Source organism: Mauremys mutica, chromosome 2 (assembly GCF_020497125.1).
Source record: "Mauremys mutica isolate MM-2020 ecotype Southern chromosome 2, ASM2049712v1, whole genome shotgun sequence".
Taxonomy (NCBI): Eukaryota; Metazoa; Chordata; order Testudines; family Geoemydidae; genus Mauremys; species Mauremys mutica.
In genome coordinates this window covers 126,440,062-126,456,119 of record NC_059073.1, presented here as the reverse complement: position 1 = coordinate 126,456,119, position 16,058 = coordinate 126,440,062, and the positions used below count along the sequence as shown (strand labels likewise).

Sequence of the window (16,058 nt, the reverse complement as noted above, 5' to 3'; positions counted from 1 at the left end):
CTTCATGTATGGAAAATAAGATGCAATTTTGAATTAGGGGCCAACAGTTCCATTGCGCGGTTTTGGTGACATCACAAACTATGAGTGAAGCCCAAGTGGCTTGTGCAGTCACGAAAACCCTTTTAGATGAAGTCACTGCTTAGTATTTCTTTTTAAATGCATGGATCTGATCACTTCTTGAAATGGAATAAACAAAGTAACGGTATAAACCACTCAGCCGTCAACACCTTCTGCCCTTGTTTCAGCCTGCAGCCGTAATTGGAGATATGGAATACTCACCATGTACATGTCTAATTCCAGCACTGGATATGAAGTGTGTTTGGTTTTTTTGTGTGTGATCCTATTCAAAGACTTTTTAGCATTTTGTTTTTTCATTGAAGTTGCTAAGGAGCTTCCTTCACTTCTTAGAAGCCAAAATGCAGCAGCATCTGACAGAGGTCACCAACTTTCCTTCATATGCCTATTTCTTAGCTTTATTGGTTTATCACTCTTGGGAATTCTAGAACGTTCTCTCTCTCCTGGTCTGAAATATATTTAACATCGGTCCATAAACAACAGATATTATCAAATAGGCAGATGGGAGGCAACAATTTGGGGTCAGATTTTCAGAAACACATTTCTGATTGTGCATGCATCACTGGCAGTGTACATACGAAAACATGCTTCTCAAAATATAGATTTTGATTAGCTCACAAGTGCAACTATGGAGTGAAGCTTGTATAGTTTGAACTTTTCAGCTATACCGGTGTCTATTTTTAGCCCATCTGTATGATGAAGTGCTCTTGGGAACTCTTGTCATACACATTCAGCAGATGCCAGAAGTACCTTGCTGAATCAGCACCATAAAATGCTTGTCATACTGGGATGGATTATGTGAAAGAAAAATCCTTTAAAAAACTCTCAAGGTTCTCTATGTGAGGCTAAATATGGCTCTGATTATGGAACTATTTGATGTATCATTGGCCAGGTATGCATTATCAAATTTGGAGAGGGTGCAGAAAGGAGCCACAAAAATGATTCAAAGGCTGGAGAAAATGCCTTACAGCAGCAAACTTAAAGAGTTCAGTCTGTTTAGCTTATCAAAAAGAAGATTGAGAGATGATCTGATTACTATATATAAGCACTTTCCACAGAAGAAAATACCGGGTACTAAATGGATCTTCAGTCTAGCAGAGAAAGGCATAGCACTATTCAATGGCTATAATATAAAACCAGAGAAATTCAAATTAGAAATTAGGCATACATTTTTAGCAGTGAAGGTGATTAACCACTGAAAAATACTACCAAGGGACGTGGTGGAGTCCCCATTTCTTGGTGTCTTCAGATCAAGACTGGTTGCCTTTCAGGAAGGTGTGCTTTAGCCAAATACAAGTTATTGGGCTCAGTACAGCAGTAACTGGGTGACATTTAAAGGCCTAGGACATACAGGATATTAGATGAGATGAGCCAAAGGTCCCTTCTACATGTGTTTGAATTACATCCTAAGGGCCAAATTCTGTCCTCGGGTACATGCACACAATTTCCATTTGTATTTCCATCTGGAGTTGCAGGTATCCAGCTGCTGAAGGCAAAATTTGACACTCAAAGTTTTCCGGACAAACCATTTTGCTAGAATAGGAAGATAGGAATAAAGTTACAATTAAGCTACAAACTGATATATAATTAGCCACATCCTGACAAAAAATAGATATTTCTTTGCTTCAAATCATCATATTGTTCTGATAGAATCTTTACAACACTGCCTTTTTAAAGCCCTCCCATCCCACGCCCGCAACCTTTCACGTGCAGCTATAACACCCTCTAACTGTTTGAAGCTTCCTGGGTCCATTGTTTTAAACAACAATCTTAATAACTGCTCCTGGGGAATTCTGCGCCACTGCGCGTGTACATAATTCATGTGCCACGCATATTTTTTTCCTGCAGAAAGTAACTTCTGCCTAAAGGTTGCTGCAGTTCCACCTTTTGCCCAATGGAGGGCACTGTGGCACTAGATCAGAGCAACCGCTCCCAGCCAGTCCCAGCTACCATAGGGAAGAAAAAGAGCCTGCACTGCCTTCTTCACAGTGCCTGTTGGGCCAGGTCAGGAGACAGGGGAAATGGGGAGATAGTGTGGAGCACATGGGGAGGGAGGTCACAGACCAGCTGCTGGAAGGTCACAGATGGGTTCATAAGGGCTAGTAGGGGGCAGAGGCTGAATGGGAGTGGAGGTGCAGTGCCACAGGGGTGTGTGGGGGTGCAGGGCCACATAGGGAAAGGGGGGTGACTGAGTGGGGGCACAGAGACACATAGGGATGGGGGAGGGGGTGCAAGGACACAAGGGGATGAGGGAAGAGGGCTGGCTGAGGGGGTGCAGGGCCACATGGGGGAAGAGGGGGTACAGAGACACATGGGGACAAAGCAAGGGGGTGCAGGGCGACATGGTGATGGGGGAAGCTCCCTAACAATCCCTCCGTGCCCCCCGAAAAACTTGTTCCACACTTTTTCCATCCATACTCAAGAATCTTCCAAGTTCCCACCCTGGCTCCTTCCCAGCAATTACTTCCCTCTCCCTCAGTTCCGGCCCCTGACTCCCACAAGACTTTGCTCTGCTTCTGAGGGGTGTGGGAAATACGGTTCTGTATTGTAGTTTAAATGAATTATTACTCAGAGTTCTGTATTAATATGCCTAGTAAGGAATCTATTTGTCAAAAAATATTTCCTGAATCTTTTTTGTCATCTGTATTGTTACAGATATAGTTGCTGACAGGTATTTCCAAATAAATTACAAAAATAATTGAAACTGGTATGATGGTATTGTGTTATTTTGACAAATAAAATATGCAGAATTTTAAAATATTGTGCAAAAGTTTTTAATTTTTGGCAGAGAATTCCCTGAGTAAATAATGAATATTCCTGTGGTAAAGTTGCTATAGATTTACTGTACTTAAGATGGACCAAAAACTTATTAAGGTCCCAATTCAGCAAATCACTGAAACATGCGTTTCCCTGCATGTACACACTTAAAAGTTAAGCACCAGTTTAAGTCTTCTGCTGAACCAGGGCCACAACAACTTCTTTTTCCTCTTCAGCATTGAGTCAGTGTGACAGTGTTTGCAGGTCTTTGGAACAGAAACATTCAAACACAGTAGACACTAATTAAACAATTATTATTTTCTTGGCGAGATTCTGAAATTAACACTTTATTATTTCATACAAGACAAAATTAAAAACAAACAAAACAAAACAAAAAATCCTCCACAACTTTTAATAAAAGCTAAAAGGGCTTTTTGTAAAAAAAATCTTAGGAAAAGTCCCCAAGACTTTGCAGCTAAAACAGAATAAAATAAACGATTTTTTTTTTTTTTTTTTTAAGAGAGAGCATTATTTTGTATTTGCTGTCAGCAGGCATGCTTCATTCATCACCTGCATGAAACTAGGTTACGTCTCCATAGGCCATGGAGTTATTAAGTAAGTAAATATGGCACTGTTTCCGTGCCCTCCTTTTATTTCCTGACTTCGTCGGTCTCCTCTGGCTCTCTCTCTTGATGCTCTCTTTCCCACCTCATTTCTTTCAACTCTTGTCTGTATTTCCGTTCAATGAACCGTTTCTGATGGGCCATCTGGGGAAAGTTATCTGACACAGGGAGAAATATTTTACATTAATAAAGGGCAGCTGGTAGCACAGAGAATGCTTCAATTTTTTTTATTTATTTTTTTTTATTTTATAAGATGGAGGAGAAAAAGTCACGCCGTTATCATTTTGCCTCATTCATTCGTAACACTCAGTACAAAACTGGAAGTCCAGCATGATCAGACAACCTTATTTTCAAAGATAATTTCAACATTTGTTTCCCTTGCTACGGAGCCTGGCCGATTCTCAGAAACGGATTATAAAATGCTGACATAGTAACATGTCCAAGTAATACTTGGGTTTTACATTTTGTTCCCCTGGCAACAGGTAGTTAATATTGAAAAAGTGAAGTGAGAATACAATCAACACTCTGCAGAATGAGAGCAACTAAAATATCTGACAAAGTAAGAGCAACTGGTACTGAGTGTTGTACAGATGTTCACATTATTACTGTTTTTATTTTAGAAAATGCAAAAGCAGGCTTGATAGCCAGGATAATGGCAGTGTTCTGAGTGGGAAAATGATAGCTGAGTTCTAAGATAACAAACACATAATCATAGGACTGGAAGGGACCTCAAGAGGTCTTCTAGTCCAGCCCCCTGTACTCAAGGCAGGACTAAATATTATCTAGGCCATCCCTGACAGGTATTTGTCTAACCTGCTCTTAAAAAAATCTCCAATGATGGAGATTCCACAACCTCCCTAGGCAATTTATTCCAGTGTTTAACCACCTTGACAGTTAGGAAGTTTTTCCTAATGTCCAATTTAACTGCACTTGCTGCAATTTAAGCCCATTGATTCTTGTCGTATCCTCAGAGGTTAAGGAGAAATACTTTTCTCCCTCCTCCTTGTAACAACCTTTTATGTACTTGAAAACTGTTATCATATCCCCCCTCACTCTTCTCTTCTCCAGATTAAACAAACCCAGTTTCATCAATCTTCCCTCAGAGATCATGTTTTCTAGACCTTTAATCACTTTTGTTGCTCTTCTCTGGACCTTCTCCAATTTGTCCACATCTTTCCTGAAATGTGTACTCATTACTCCCATTGAGGCCTTATCATAAGAATTACTTCTCGTGTCTTGCTTACAACCCTCCTGCATCATCTCAGAATGATGTTTGCTTTTTTGCAACAGTGTAACACTGTTGACTCATATTTAGCTTGTGATTCACTATGACCTCCAGATCCCTTTCCATAGTACAGAAGTTCCAGGACTTATGTGAGTGTTCTGTTCCGTAATGCCTTGCGTAAGTCGAATTTTGCTTAAGTCGGGAATGCATCTCCGACAATTAAGCAAAAAAACCCAAACCAAAACAAAAAAAACCTTACAGAACTTACGGAACTTTTTCCGTAAGTTCGGATTTCCATAAGTCAGGTTTGCATAACCTGGGGCGCGTCTGTACTCCTTCCTAGGTAGTCATTTCCTATTTTGTATATATTTGCATTTGTCCCTAACGGAATTTCATCCTATTTACTTCAGACCATTTCTCTAATTCTAACCGCATTAAAAGCCATTCTCAAAAAGCAACAATTTAGCTATCCCCAATTCTACAAATATAAATAGCAGAATTCAATTTTCATTTTCTTATATCATCAGTGGATAATATCGATGTTATGTTCAAGCATTTCAAAAAATTAAATTTTCACATTTGTGGGAAATTATGAGAGGGTCAGACAATTAGTTAATGACAGTAGATGCTGAGATTTAAAACGTTAAAGCAAAATCATTAAAATACAAATTGTCAACATCACATCAAAATATACAAATCAGACCCGTTTTTCCTATTCATTTGCTAGTCCATTTGTGACAAGCCTAATTCAAGTCTAAATCACTGTATTTTGACTCTAATAAATTCTCAAGCACCATTTTTCTTACTTTTGCCTATTTATAAATATTGATTATCACTGATGAAAATATTTTTGCATTGGTTAGTGTGTGTATGGTGATATCAACATTTACTGACTTTTATTGATTAAAAATGTGATCCTTCCAGATTAAATATAAATATTGTTTTAGAAATATATCAATGCATGTATGAGTGGTATCTGGTTTAAACTCAATCCAGACTAGTTTGAGGCGATGATGGTGAGTCGGGGGCAACACCTGGAGGAGATGGCAGAATAAGAACATAAAAACATAATGGCCATACTAGATCAAACCAAAGGTCCATCTAGCCCAGTAACCTGTCTTCCGACAGTGGCCAATGCCAGATGCTTCAGAGGGAATAAACAGAACAGGGCAATTATCGAGTGATTCATCCCATCTCATCCAGTGCCAGCTTCTGGCAGACAGAGCATGGGGCTGCATCCCTGACCATCTTGGCTAATAGCCATAGATGGACCTATCCTCAATTAACTTATCTAATTCTTTTTTCAACCCACTTATACTTTTGACCTTCACACCATCCACTGACAAAGAGTTCCACAGGTTGACTGTGCATTGTGTGAAGAAGTACTTCCTTATGTTTGTTTTAAACCTGGTGCCTATTAATTTAATTGGGTGACCCCTGGTTCAAGACCATAGGGGAAGATCCTTAGTTGCTGTAAATTGTTTTAGCTCCATTGACTTCAGTGGGACTGTAATAACATACACTACAGCTGAGGATCTAGGCTTTTAACACTGTTTCATAGAATGGTCCTAGAATTGATCTACCCTGTCCACATTATCAAAAACATTCTAGAAGATGGATGCCCCTAACCTTACTAGCAAATGGTTGTAAAATGTGTTGGGTGGATTCATCCTGTACCACAGAGCAAGCTTACCCCATTCTGTTCCATGTTAAAGCAGGGGAACCTTTTAGTGATTAAGGAATTAAGTACAATAAGGGACAACTGCTGCATCTGTGACTTACTGAAAACTTCCCTTTGAAAACGCCTCTGTGTGTCATATGTACTACTTGACTTTTGACAAAGTTTTATGGAAACTATTAATAAGCAAACCTAAAGTTCAGAAGCTGATAGCATTTTGTGTACATTCTCTGGCCCATTTTCCTCCCCCATAAAACATCCACCTTGCCCCCCATGAAAACCCAGTTGAGTAAATTACAACAGTTTTCCCATTTCCCAAGAAAACCTCTTACATTTTTCAAGTGCATCCATAGCAGCTCCCATCTCTGCTTGTTGAATACTGTCAAAACCAAACAAAAATAGGGTAAGTTTATGCTTTACTGGGTAAACTACAGTTTCCCAGAATCTGGGGTTCATATTACTCTGTTGTGATCAACTCTTCAAAGAATCATTGGTCAGTCAGGCCCGTAACGTAATGGGTAAATCAAGGTTTCTGCAAATGTACACACAATAGTGCCATCATTCCTATGGAATCATTTTTTAAAAAAAATTAGATCAATAAGGTTGTTTTGTAATTCATTAGTGAAGCAGTTGTTTTAATTAAGAGAAAGAAAAATGAATAAAGATAGAAGAGTGAGCAGCAAAAATCAAATGACATTTAGACTCTGTACTACAAAGTGAAAATTATGTACTGACGGTTCTGTTCTAATAATCTTAGAGGTTTAAGCCCATTACAAAAATGTGTAACTTTTTTTTTCTATGCCAAAAAAATAATGAGGGCTGGACTGCTGGTGGTGATCAGTAAAAAATGGGGAAAGACTTTCTGATCCTAAATAGCCAGTTTAAATTTGTCCATGGTCACTGCCATCTGGAAGCTATTTGGTGGTTTCAGTGTATAAATGTCACTAAACACACCTGCTTCTTTGGAGCCTCAGCAGAGAGGCTAAGGACCAAGTGGACATGGAGACTAACTACCTCCAGCCACTAGGATATGGTCCCATTAAAGTAAGGTTGAGGCACAGGGGCAGAGTAGTGAGGCTGCACAGCTGTTGCTCAAGTTGCTTTACCTTTTCTGTGACTAATCAGCAAATATTAGTCTCCTGTGCTGTCATTTCAGAGGCTTTCACAATCAAGTTCGCTTTTTAAAACCATTTCATACATTTCCACTGTACCTTGGGCCTTTACCACATCCTATTCTTTCCCCTTTGAAATAAACAGCGACTGTATATGTCCTGGCATGAGAAGGTCCCACTGTCTGCAGGGTCCTGAGATAAGAAAGACATAATTTGTTCAAGCAGAAAGTATGAAACAATAATCTAGCAATGGCATATATCTCATCAAGCTTTCAGTCCACTTAGCAAGATTAGCACAAGGCACAATGTCAGACGGTAGACTGCTGGCTGTATATGTTACTTCAACCAAAAGATGTCAAACCGGTGTTTGTTAAAGCGAAGTACGTACATAAAATTTGTCTTTGTCTACAACTAGCTTTATTTAACACTCCTGGGCTTACAAATAGGCCTAATAAAAACGTAAATGCATGACCTGTAGTAAAAAATGCTTACATGCTCATCCAATTGCTGCAACTCTCTGGATCCATTTTTAATTGCATGAATAAATGTAGTTATACAATTGGACACACACTTTTAATCAGACAAGTCAGCCCATGTACATTGAAATTTTGGCCCATAAACTGTAAAGAGTTACGAAGGTTTAAAGGAGTGTTGCTATTTGATATGCTGCTCCTCTACATGACAAATTCACAGAATAAACACATTGTTCCATCAGTAAAGTTATTGTTTCTGTCACTTATCAGACCACCTTTCCATTTGAGTGAGATTCTAGGCTATGCATTAGCAACCATCTCAAGGAGAAAGACATAATTCCCTAGACACACAATGAATTTGCTTTTCCTTTTATCTCTTCCCTCTGCCCCAACTCACCCCACTGCCAAGATGAGTTCTGTCCACTACTTTGTTTCTCAACAGAAGGAGCAGCAAAAGTTCATATCAATTTTTGCAATATCTAACCAAACTACTCTGCATCTAATGAACTGTGTAACACCGAACATACATACAAAGTACACCCTAGATTTTAAAAGCAAAACTACTGGCTGCAAATGCAGTGAAACAAATAACTCCATGGGAAGAAAATTAAACAAGATAATAGGAAGATAACAGCAAACGTAGACTGACTCTGAGCTGTACTATCAAAATCAATTTATCATAAAAAACCAGCACAAACATACTGTACTTATACTCAGTGGGTTTGACAAGAAACAGAAATTCATTTCTTTTGTATCTATCTCCCTCAAGATAAGGGAGTAAGCTCGCAGATAAAGACCTGGGAAATCAGATCTGCAAAGTATCACTTTGCAATCATATTTCTGAAGTACACCAATTTTCACTGTAACCCACTGCACTTCATATGAAACTTTACTTCAGTAAACGTGAGAAATATGCCTGGGTTTTAATTCTATACACATTCTGGATATAATAAATACTGATAATAAAGGCCTGGCATTTTGATAGCATTTTCCTCTCTCTTTTTTTCAGCTACTTACACACACATCAGTGTAGTACTTGTGTGGATGTGGAAGTGCTTTACAAAATGCAACATTTGATATCATCTCTATGAGGTAGGTATAATCCTATTTTACAGCTGGGGAAACTGAGACACAAAGGTCACATAAAGTTCATGGTACTGCTGGGAACAAAGCTCAGGTTCTTGACTCACAGTCAATGGCTACATCCAAGTGACAAGCTTCCTCAGCGCACTCATTGTACTTGAGCATTCTGAATATTCCTTTTGTTTTTAACGATTTCGTCTTTTAAGGAATAACTCATTAAAAAACTCCCTGTAAGCCCCGAAAAAAATATTCAATGGGGCGTTATGTAATGAAAAGGCAGAGTTCTTAATAATTCAACTCTGCAGTGATTAAAACATACAGATCTCAAAACGTTGGCTCAACGATTTCTACTCCCAAACAAAACAAGACTGTTTTTAATATCTTTGGTCTGGAAGCAGACTGAATTATTTCTTTAAACAACAGACAGAACAATTTTAAACCTAGTCATGATCAAACGGAGTCTTAAAATAAAGACAAGACAAAAGAAAGATGTTCAGAGTCTGATCACATCTTGTACTGGGTAAAACAAAGACTGATAATTAGTTTGTATAAGTGATACAGGGGTCCTTACTTGTATAGAGGAATGTCTGGCTCTTTTCCTTCCGTCCTGAGAGTCAGGCAGCACTGCTGAAGCTGGGATTTAGGGTCATTCCAATCCTGATTTAAAATGAATTCCTATAATAAATCCACAAAGATGGTTTGAGAGTTTGCAGTAACTGCTCAAATCGCAGTGATATATGGAAATATGAAGCAAACTGACCTTACCTTTAATCGCGGAAAAAAGCACACGTTCATGAAAGTGTGAACATACTCCAAATCCTTATCAATGTAAAGCGCAGCAATAAAAGCTGAGAAACAAAATATTTAGGTATTACCACCCACGCAAGAGGAGTGTAGTGCTTTGCACTCTTATAGCACTATTAGAGTAATTTAGAGCACTTTAAAATCATCAACAAACTAAGCTTCACAACACTACTGTGATGTGGGAATTATTGTCACCACTGCTTTACAGGGGAGGAAACTGAGTCAGCAAGAGGTTAAGCAACTTGCCCACGTTCACACACACAGTCATTTATAGAGCCAGGAACAGAACCTGGCTCCTAGTCCTGTGATTTAACCAGCAGACCAGGACTTAGAAATAAATCACTATTGGGTACACTATAAATGCTTAGGTATAAATCACTGTTGTTTGTGAATAGTTTCCATTTACTAAAAGGATTTGGCAAGAGACAACAGATCTTAGCTTCTCACACAATGTATTAAAATGCACTGGATACAGATTAACTTTCTTGGCACAGTATTTATTACCATTTCACCTGCCTTGGAAGGAGAATCGCAAACACTTTCACAAATGGATTGAGGGACTTGCTCTACGTGTCTCTGTACTCTTTGTGGAAATGCTATTTTGAAACCTCCTATTGAAATTCAGTGAAGCACAGAGTACCCCTACATTCTGGATCACTTTTTCCTCTCTTTCGCTAATAATGAAAGCATGTCAGAGTCACAACCTCTGATTTGTCAGAACTCCTGTCCTCCTGACTCAAATGCCAATAAATCTTTACTCTTAGGGACAAATTTTTGATGTCACCTATACTAACCCCCCATTTATGAGCCCACAATTTTGCACCTACAGGGGATACAACTCAGGTCATGTAAACAAATAAGTACTTGATTGCACCTGCAAATCGGGTACTTAGGCATCTAAATCACCTTCTTTGTGTCTGCTTGTAGGGGATGCAAAAAGGGAGGCTAGTATTTGAATATCTGGCCCCTGAAAGTAGTGATTACTTACTGTAGCTGGAGGTTCTTCAAGATGCGTGGTCCCTATCTGTAATCTACACGTAGTATGCATACATGCCATACGCCTGAGTCTGGAAATTCTTCAAAGCAGTGCACCTTAGCAAGGGTATAATAGGTAGTATGGGGTCAACACCTCTCCAATTCCTCTTCTTACCACAAATCCAACAGGATCCTAAGCAGAAAGGACAGAGGGTGAGAGTAGAATACAGATAGGGACCACACATCTCAAAGAACCTCTAGTTACAGTAAGTAACTTCCACTGCTTCTTTGAGTGATGGTCCCTATGTGTATTCCACACATGGGTGATTGGCTAGCAGTGTTGAGACTGGAGATGAGTGTGAGGGGGCTGGTAGCAAAGATACTTGCAATACTGCCAATCCCACCACTGCATCTGCAGCCAAGGCATGGACTAGATCATAATGTGTCTCAAACGTGTGGATCGAAATCCAGGTGACTGTTCTGCAGATGTCCTGCAGCAGAATGTCTGATAGGGATACCACGGAGGTATCCTGTGCTCCCCATTCCAGGGGGAGTAATATTTACTATCTTGTAGCACTCTAAGATGCATCCCAAGACCCACTTAGAAATCCTCTGGGAGGTTAACTGGCTTGCCCATGGGACTTCTGTGCTATGGTGATAAAAGAGTCTTGGTGATTTCCTAGTAGGTTTGGTTCTTTGCAGGCAGAACACCAGAGCACGCTGGACATTGAGAGAGTGAAGTCTCCTGTCTTCAGAGGAAGCATGGGGTTTTGGGAAAAATACAGGTAAGTATTATTTGATTGATGTGGAACTCAAAAACAATCTTGGGATGAAACTTTGGGTGCAGTCGAAGAGAAACCTTTTCTTTGTGAAACACAGTATAAGGAGATTCCACCATGAAGGGTCCAAGCGTGCCAATCCATCTAGCTGACGTGATAGCTACTAAGAATGCCACCTTCATGGGCAGGTGGGCCATGGTACAAGTCACCTTGGGTATGAAAGGTGGACTAGTGAGCTTGGACAGGGCAAGGTTAGGGTCAGATTGATGGCTAGGTCTAAGAACCGATGGGAAGGTCCTGATCAGGCCTTTCATGACTCGTACTGTAGCTGGGTTAGTAAAGAGAGATCGTCCTTCCACTGGAGGGAGGAAGGGACTAATATTGCTGCTAAGTGTACTTGTAGCAAACTAACAGAAAGACCTGAAGTCTTCAAGGATAGGAGATAGTCTAGAACAACTGGAATGGTTAAAATATCTGGAGAATGTTAGTGCAGTTGTGCACAGGTTGAAAGGATCAGCTGAATGGGAGATGAATATGAGCATTCTATTTCCAACACCCATCCAAAAACAAGGCCATGAGATGCAGCGTGCCCGGACTGGGATCCTTGGTCTACCGACAGCTGTGGGTTAGGAGTTCTGAGAATAGGCGAATTCTGATTGGTGGGTAGGCAGATTGTTACAATTTCCACGAATCAGAACTGTCTGGGCCAATGAGAATGATGCTGGCACCGTCGAGACTTATCTTCCCTATGACCTGTGGAAGCAGGGAACCGGGAGGAAAGGCATATCAGAGGCTATTTCTCCAAGACATCAGCAGAGTATTGCTTTGGGAATCGCAACCCATGGCTCCCCTGGAGCAATATAGGGGGAGCTTTCTGTTTGTTTGGGATGCGAAAAGGTTGCATAGCAGAGTTACCCACTGTGTAAATATCTCGCTCAGAACTGTGTCATGAATCTCCCACTCATGGTCGATCAAGAAGCTCCTGCTTAATTTGTCTGCCAGGGAATTGTGAATTCCAGGAAGGCACAAGGCCTGTTTTGTGATGCAGTTCCTGACACACCAGTTCCAAAGACTGATGGCTTCCTGGCCAAGTGGATGAGATCTTGCTCTTCCTTGTTTGTTTATATAGTGGTGATATTGTCTAACATTATCTGAATATGGAGTGAGTGCATATGCAGAAGAAAGGCCTTGCACACCCTCAGTTTCAGTATGTAGTCTGGCCTCTTGTGAGGTCCCAGTACCCTGAGTAGTGTGGTTCTCCAGATGAGCAGCCTACCCCAAAAAGGAGGCAACCATCACAATGGTGGTCCTGGGAGTGGGAGGGATGAAGGGAACTTCCACCATGACCTTTTCCGGGTTCAACGACCAAGTCAGATGACAACTCTGGTAAGAATGACCAGGAGTTGATGTGGTCCTTGCTTGGCAGACAAATCGAGTGGAGCCAAGCCAGCAGGCACTGTAAGTGGAGTCTGGTGAAAGGAGTCGTGTGGCCCAATGGTGAGAGGCACTTGTGTACTGTGATTCATGGATTGCAGGTTATGTGAAATCAGGGTGCTCAGTGCATGAAACCTTTCTGAGGGGAGAAACAATCTTGCGAAAGCCAAGTCCAGCTTTGCCCCTACAAACTTTATTGACCTTGTGGGTAACAAAACAGACTTTTCTTCATTTATGCACACATTTAAGGTTGTTCAGAGTTGTATGAAACACCGTGATGATGACTCTATGTTCTGACAAGATCAGACCAGGAGCCAATCATCCAGGTATGGAAATACTATATATTCTTGGTATCTCATCTGGGCTACCACCACAAGGAAAACCTTTGTAAATACTCTGGGTGCCATAGTCAGCCCAAAGGGGAGGACTAAAAAATGGAAGTGCTCCTGGCCTACCATAAAATGCAGGAACTTCCTGTGTGATGGGTGAATGTCCACATGGAAACATGCATCCTTCATGTTGAGAGCCACGAAACATATCCCTTCCTGAAGGGAGGGGATTATAGATGCCAACTTAATTGTCAGGAACTTCCGCTTTCAAATGTTGAGTTGTTGAAGGTCCAGGATGGGTCTCCACCCTCTGTCTTTTTTGGGAATTAAGAAATAAGGGGAATAAAGCTTTCTCCCATGTTAATGAGGTGGAACATGATCTATTGCCCTTCAGTGAGGGAAGCTGCTTCCCACTGAAGAATCATTTTGTGAGAATGATCCCGGTAGGGGGGACCAGGAAGGGGGTGTGTGAGGTGGAAAGGAAAGAAACTCTATGGCATTTCTCAAGACTCTATGGATAATCAGCAGAACCCAACTGTCCACAGTGATCTTGTTCCAGTTGTGGGCGAAGAGTGAGACGACCCCAAAGATGACGGGGACATGATGATTGGCATCAGTGATGGTACGTGGGTCTTGAGCAATATGTCAAAAGTGGCCCTGGCTGGTGACTGAGAGTGATTAGAGGCTGTGGCAGTAGAAGGAGCGGAGAAGTGAGGTCTCTGAATCTTCTGGTGTTGGCATGGTGGTTCGGCTGCGCATTGGTAATAATGTGCATGAGAAGGGGGTGGCCTAATTCTATAGGGTTTCCTCTGATGTTTCCTTCTAGAGGTTGGGGTATAAATCCCCAGGGTATGCAGAGTCAATCTCAAATCTTTTAGTGAATTCAGGGACTCATCCATTTTCTCACTGTAGAGATTTGATTTGTCAGAAGGGAGGGTCCTGGACCTCCCTAGGAAACCCTCATAATTGTAGCCAGGAATCCATTTTTATAACTAGACCAGTGGCCAAACTTCTGGAAGCTATGTCAGCCACATCCACTGCAGACTGGAGGGCTACCTTTGCTACCAGCTTCCCCTTATTGAACAGAGACTGAAATTGGACCCTATCTTCTGTGGGATGCTTGTCTGTGAAGTCTGGGTGCCTGGAATAGGTATTAAAATAGTATTTTGTAACAACGCTTGGTAGTTAGCAGGAATACCATCTCTTGGCCCTTTCAGTGTAAAAGGCAGAGAATGCTGGTATGTTCCATACCACCCTAGCTGGTTCTAGTACGATGGGTATGGCCACCTTACTCAGTCCCTAAGACTGCATGATGTCCAGGAGCCAGTGTTGAAGCTTCTGGGTCTCCTCTAATAGGATCTGTAGATCACTGGACATTTTTTGTAACAGCTCCTGCTATTGGCAAGGGTCATTCGGCAGAGAAGGTGAGGAAGGAGCAACCACTTCATCTGGAGTTGATGAAGAGGCAACCAATGGAATGTTGGTACCTGCCGCTCTGGTTCCACCTCTTCCTCCTCGTACACGAACGAACCAGCTGGCAGGAGGGAGAGGAGCGACATTACTCTTGAGAGGGGCTTGGAAGCCTGCCATATGTATCTCACGAACAACAATAAGGCCAGAAAGAGGGATCGATAGGTTGTGGGGGACCCTAAGGAAATCGGTAACACTGGTCCCAGGCGGAGGGGGGTTGTACCGAGTGGAATGGTGGGTGTAACCTCTCGACTGCCTATTGGGCTCAACTGTCTCTATGGAGATACCAATGGGGCCATCTTCTCTGATTTCTCTGAATCAGAGAACTGCTCAATAGGTAGTGGCAGTGCCTTGGGTACCAGGATAGTCCTGCCGGATGGTTGGAGGTGAAATGATTCCCAGGACACTGATGTAGACTCCTCCCCCAAAGTAAGGACATATTTCCTCTGGTGTTATACAAGTCTCTGTATGCCCTGGTGTCCGGGGAGTTCCCCTAGATCCAGTGCATCTGCAGCAACTGGATGGTCTTTAGATGGACGAAGCATTACCAACATTGGGGCTGGACCAGCACTCATAGATGGAACTGGTCAATGCCTATCTTTGCACATTGGTACTGAAATGACCCACAGAACTGGCAGATCTTTTTTTTTATGCATCTTTCCCTCTGATCTGGGGGTCTTCATGGAGCCAGTTCATTAGGTTTCATTTGTGATGTCTCACCTGACCTGGACTGGCTTGTGGACGAAGCTCATTTCTTATGGACAGTCCTCAATGGGGATATGTTTTTGCATCAAGGATCATGCCCTTTACTCTCATGGGGAACCCTGGAAGAAGAATCCTTAGGCGTACATGTTGAAGGCTACACACCAAGGCACGTGCTTGGACAGGTGCTGCTAGGCAGTTAAGGCCAATGTTTGGGGGGGGTCTCACTGGCCCAGATTGGAAAGGTGCCTCATAGTCTTCTCTATCAGATGCTTCTTCAGGTGAAGCTCCTGGGCTTCTTGAGTTCTGGGTGGGAAGGAACAACAGATACTGCACTTTGCAGAGATATGTGCCTCACCCAGAGAGTACAAGAAGTGTTGATATTCTTCACTGATGGAGATGGATCATGGGCAGGAGACACAATTCTTGAATCCTGGGACTCTAGGCATAGTTCTGGAGCCTGAGAGCAACTGGCTCGAGAACTGGGGAGAAATACACTATACTATAAACTTCTTAACTACTAATCTAAAAATATAACT

At 41.6% G+C, this 16,058-nt stretch overlaps 1 protein-coding gene across 2 annotated transcripts in view; it reads right to left on the bottom strand.

The window, feature by feature from the left end:
• Positions 1-3,163: 3,163 nt before the first annotated feature.
• The window catches only part of DROSHA (drosha ribonuclease III), a 118,395-nt gene continuing 105,500 nt past the window's right edge, over positions 3,164-16,058 (bottom strand). For both annotated transcript variants that reach the window (XM_045003835.1, XM_045003836.1), the window contains 5 exons: positions 9,792-9,874; positions 9,598-9,701; positions 7,570-7,662; positions 6,691-6,737; positions 3,164-3,613 (listed from right to left, as the gene is read on the bottom strand). In XM_045003835.1, coding sequence (XP_044859770.1) covers positions 3,483-3,613; positions 6,691-6,737; positions 7,570-7,662; positions 9,598-9,701; positions 9,792-9,874 — 458 coding nt within the window. In that variant the 3' untranslated portion in view covers positions 3,164-3,482. The remainder of the gene's footprint in view (positions 3,614-6,690; positions 6,738-7,569; positions 7,663-9,597; positions 9,702-9,791; positions 9,875-16,058) is intronic.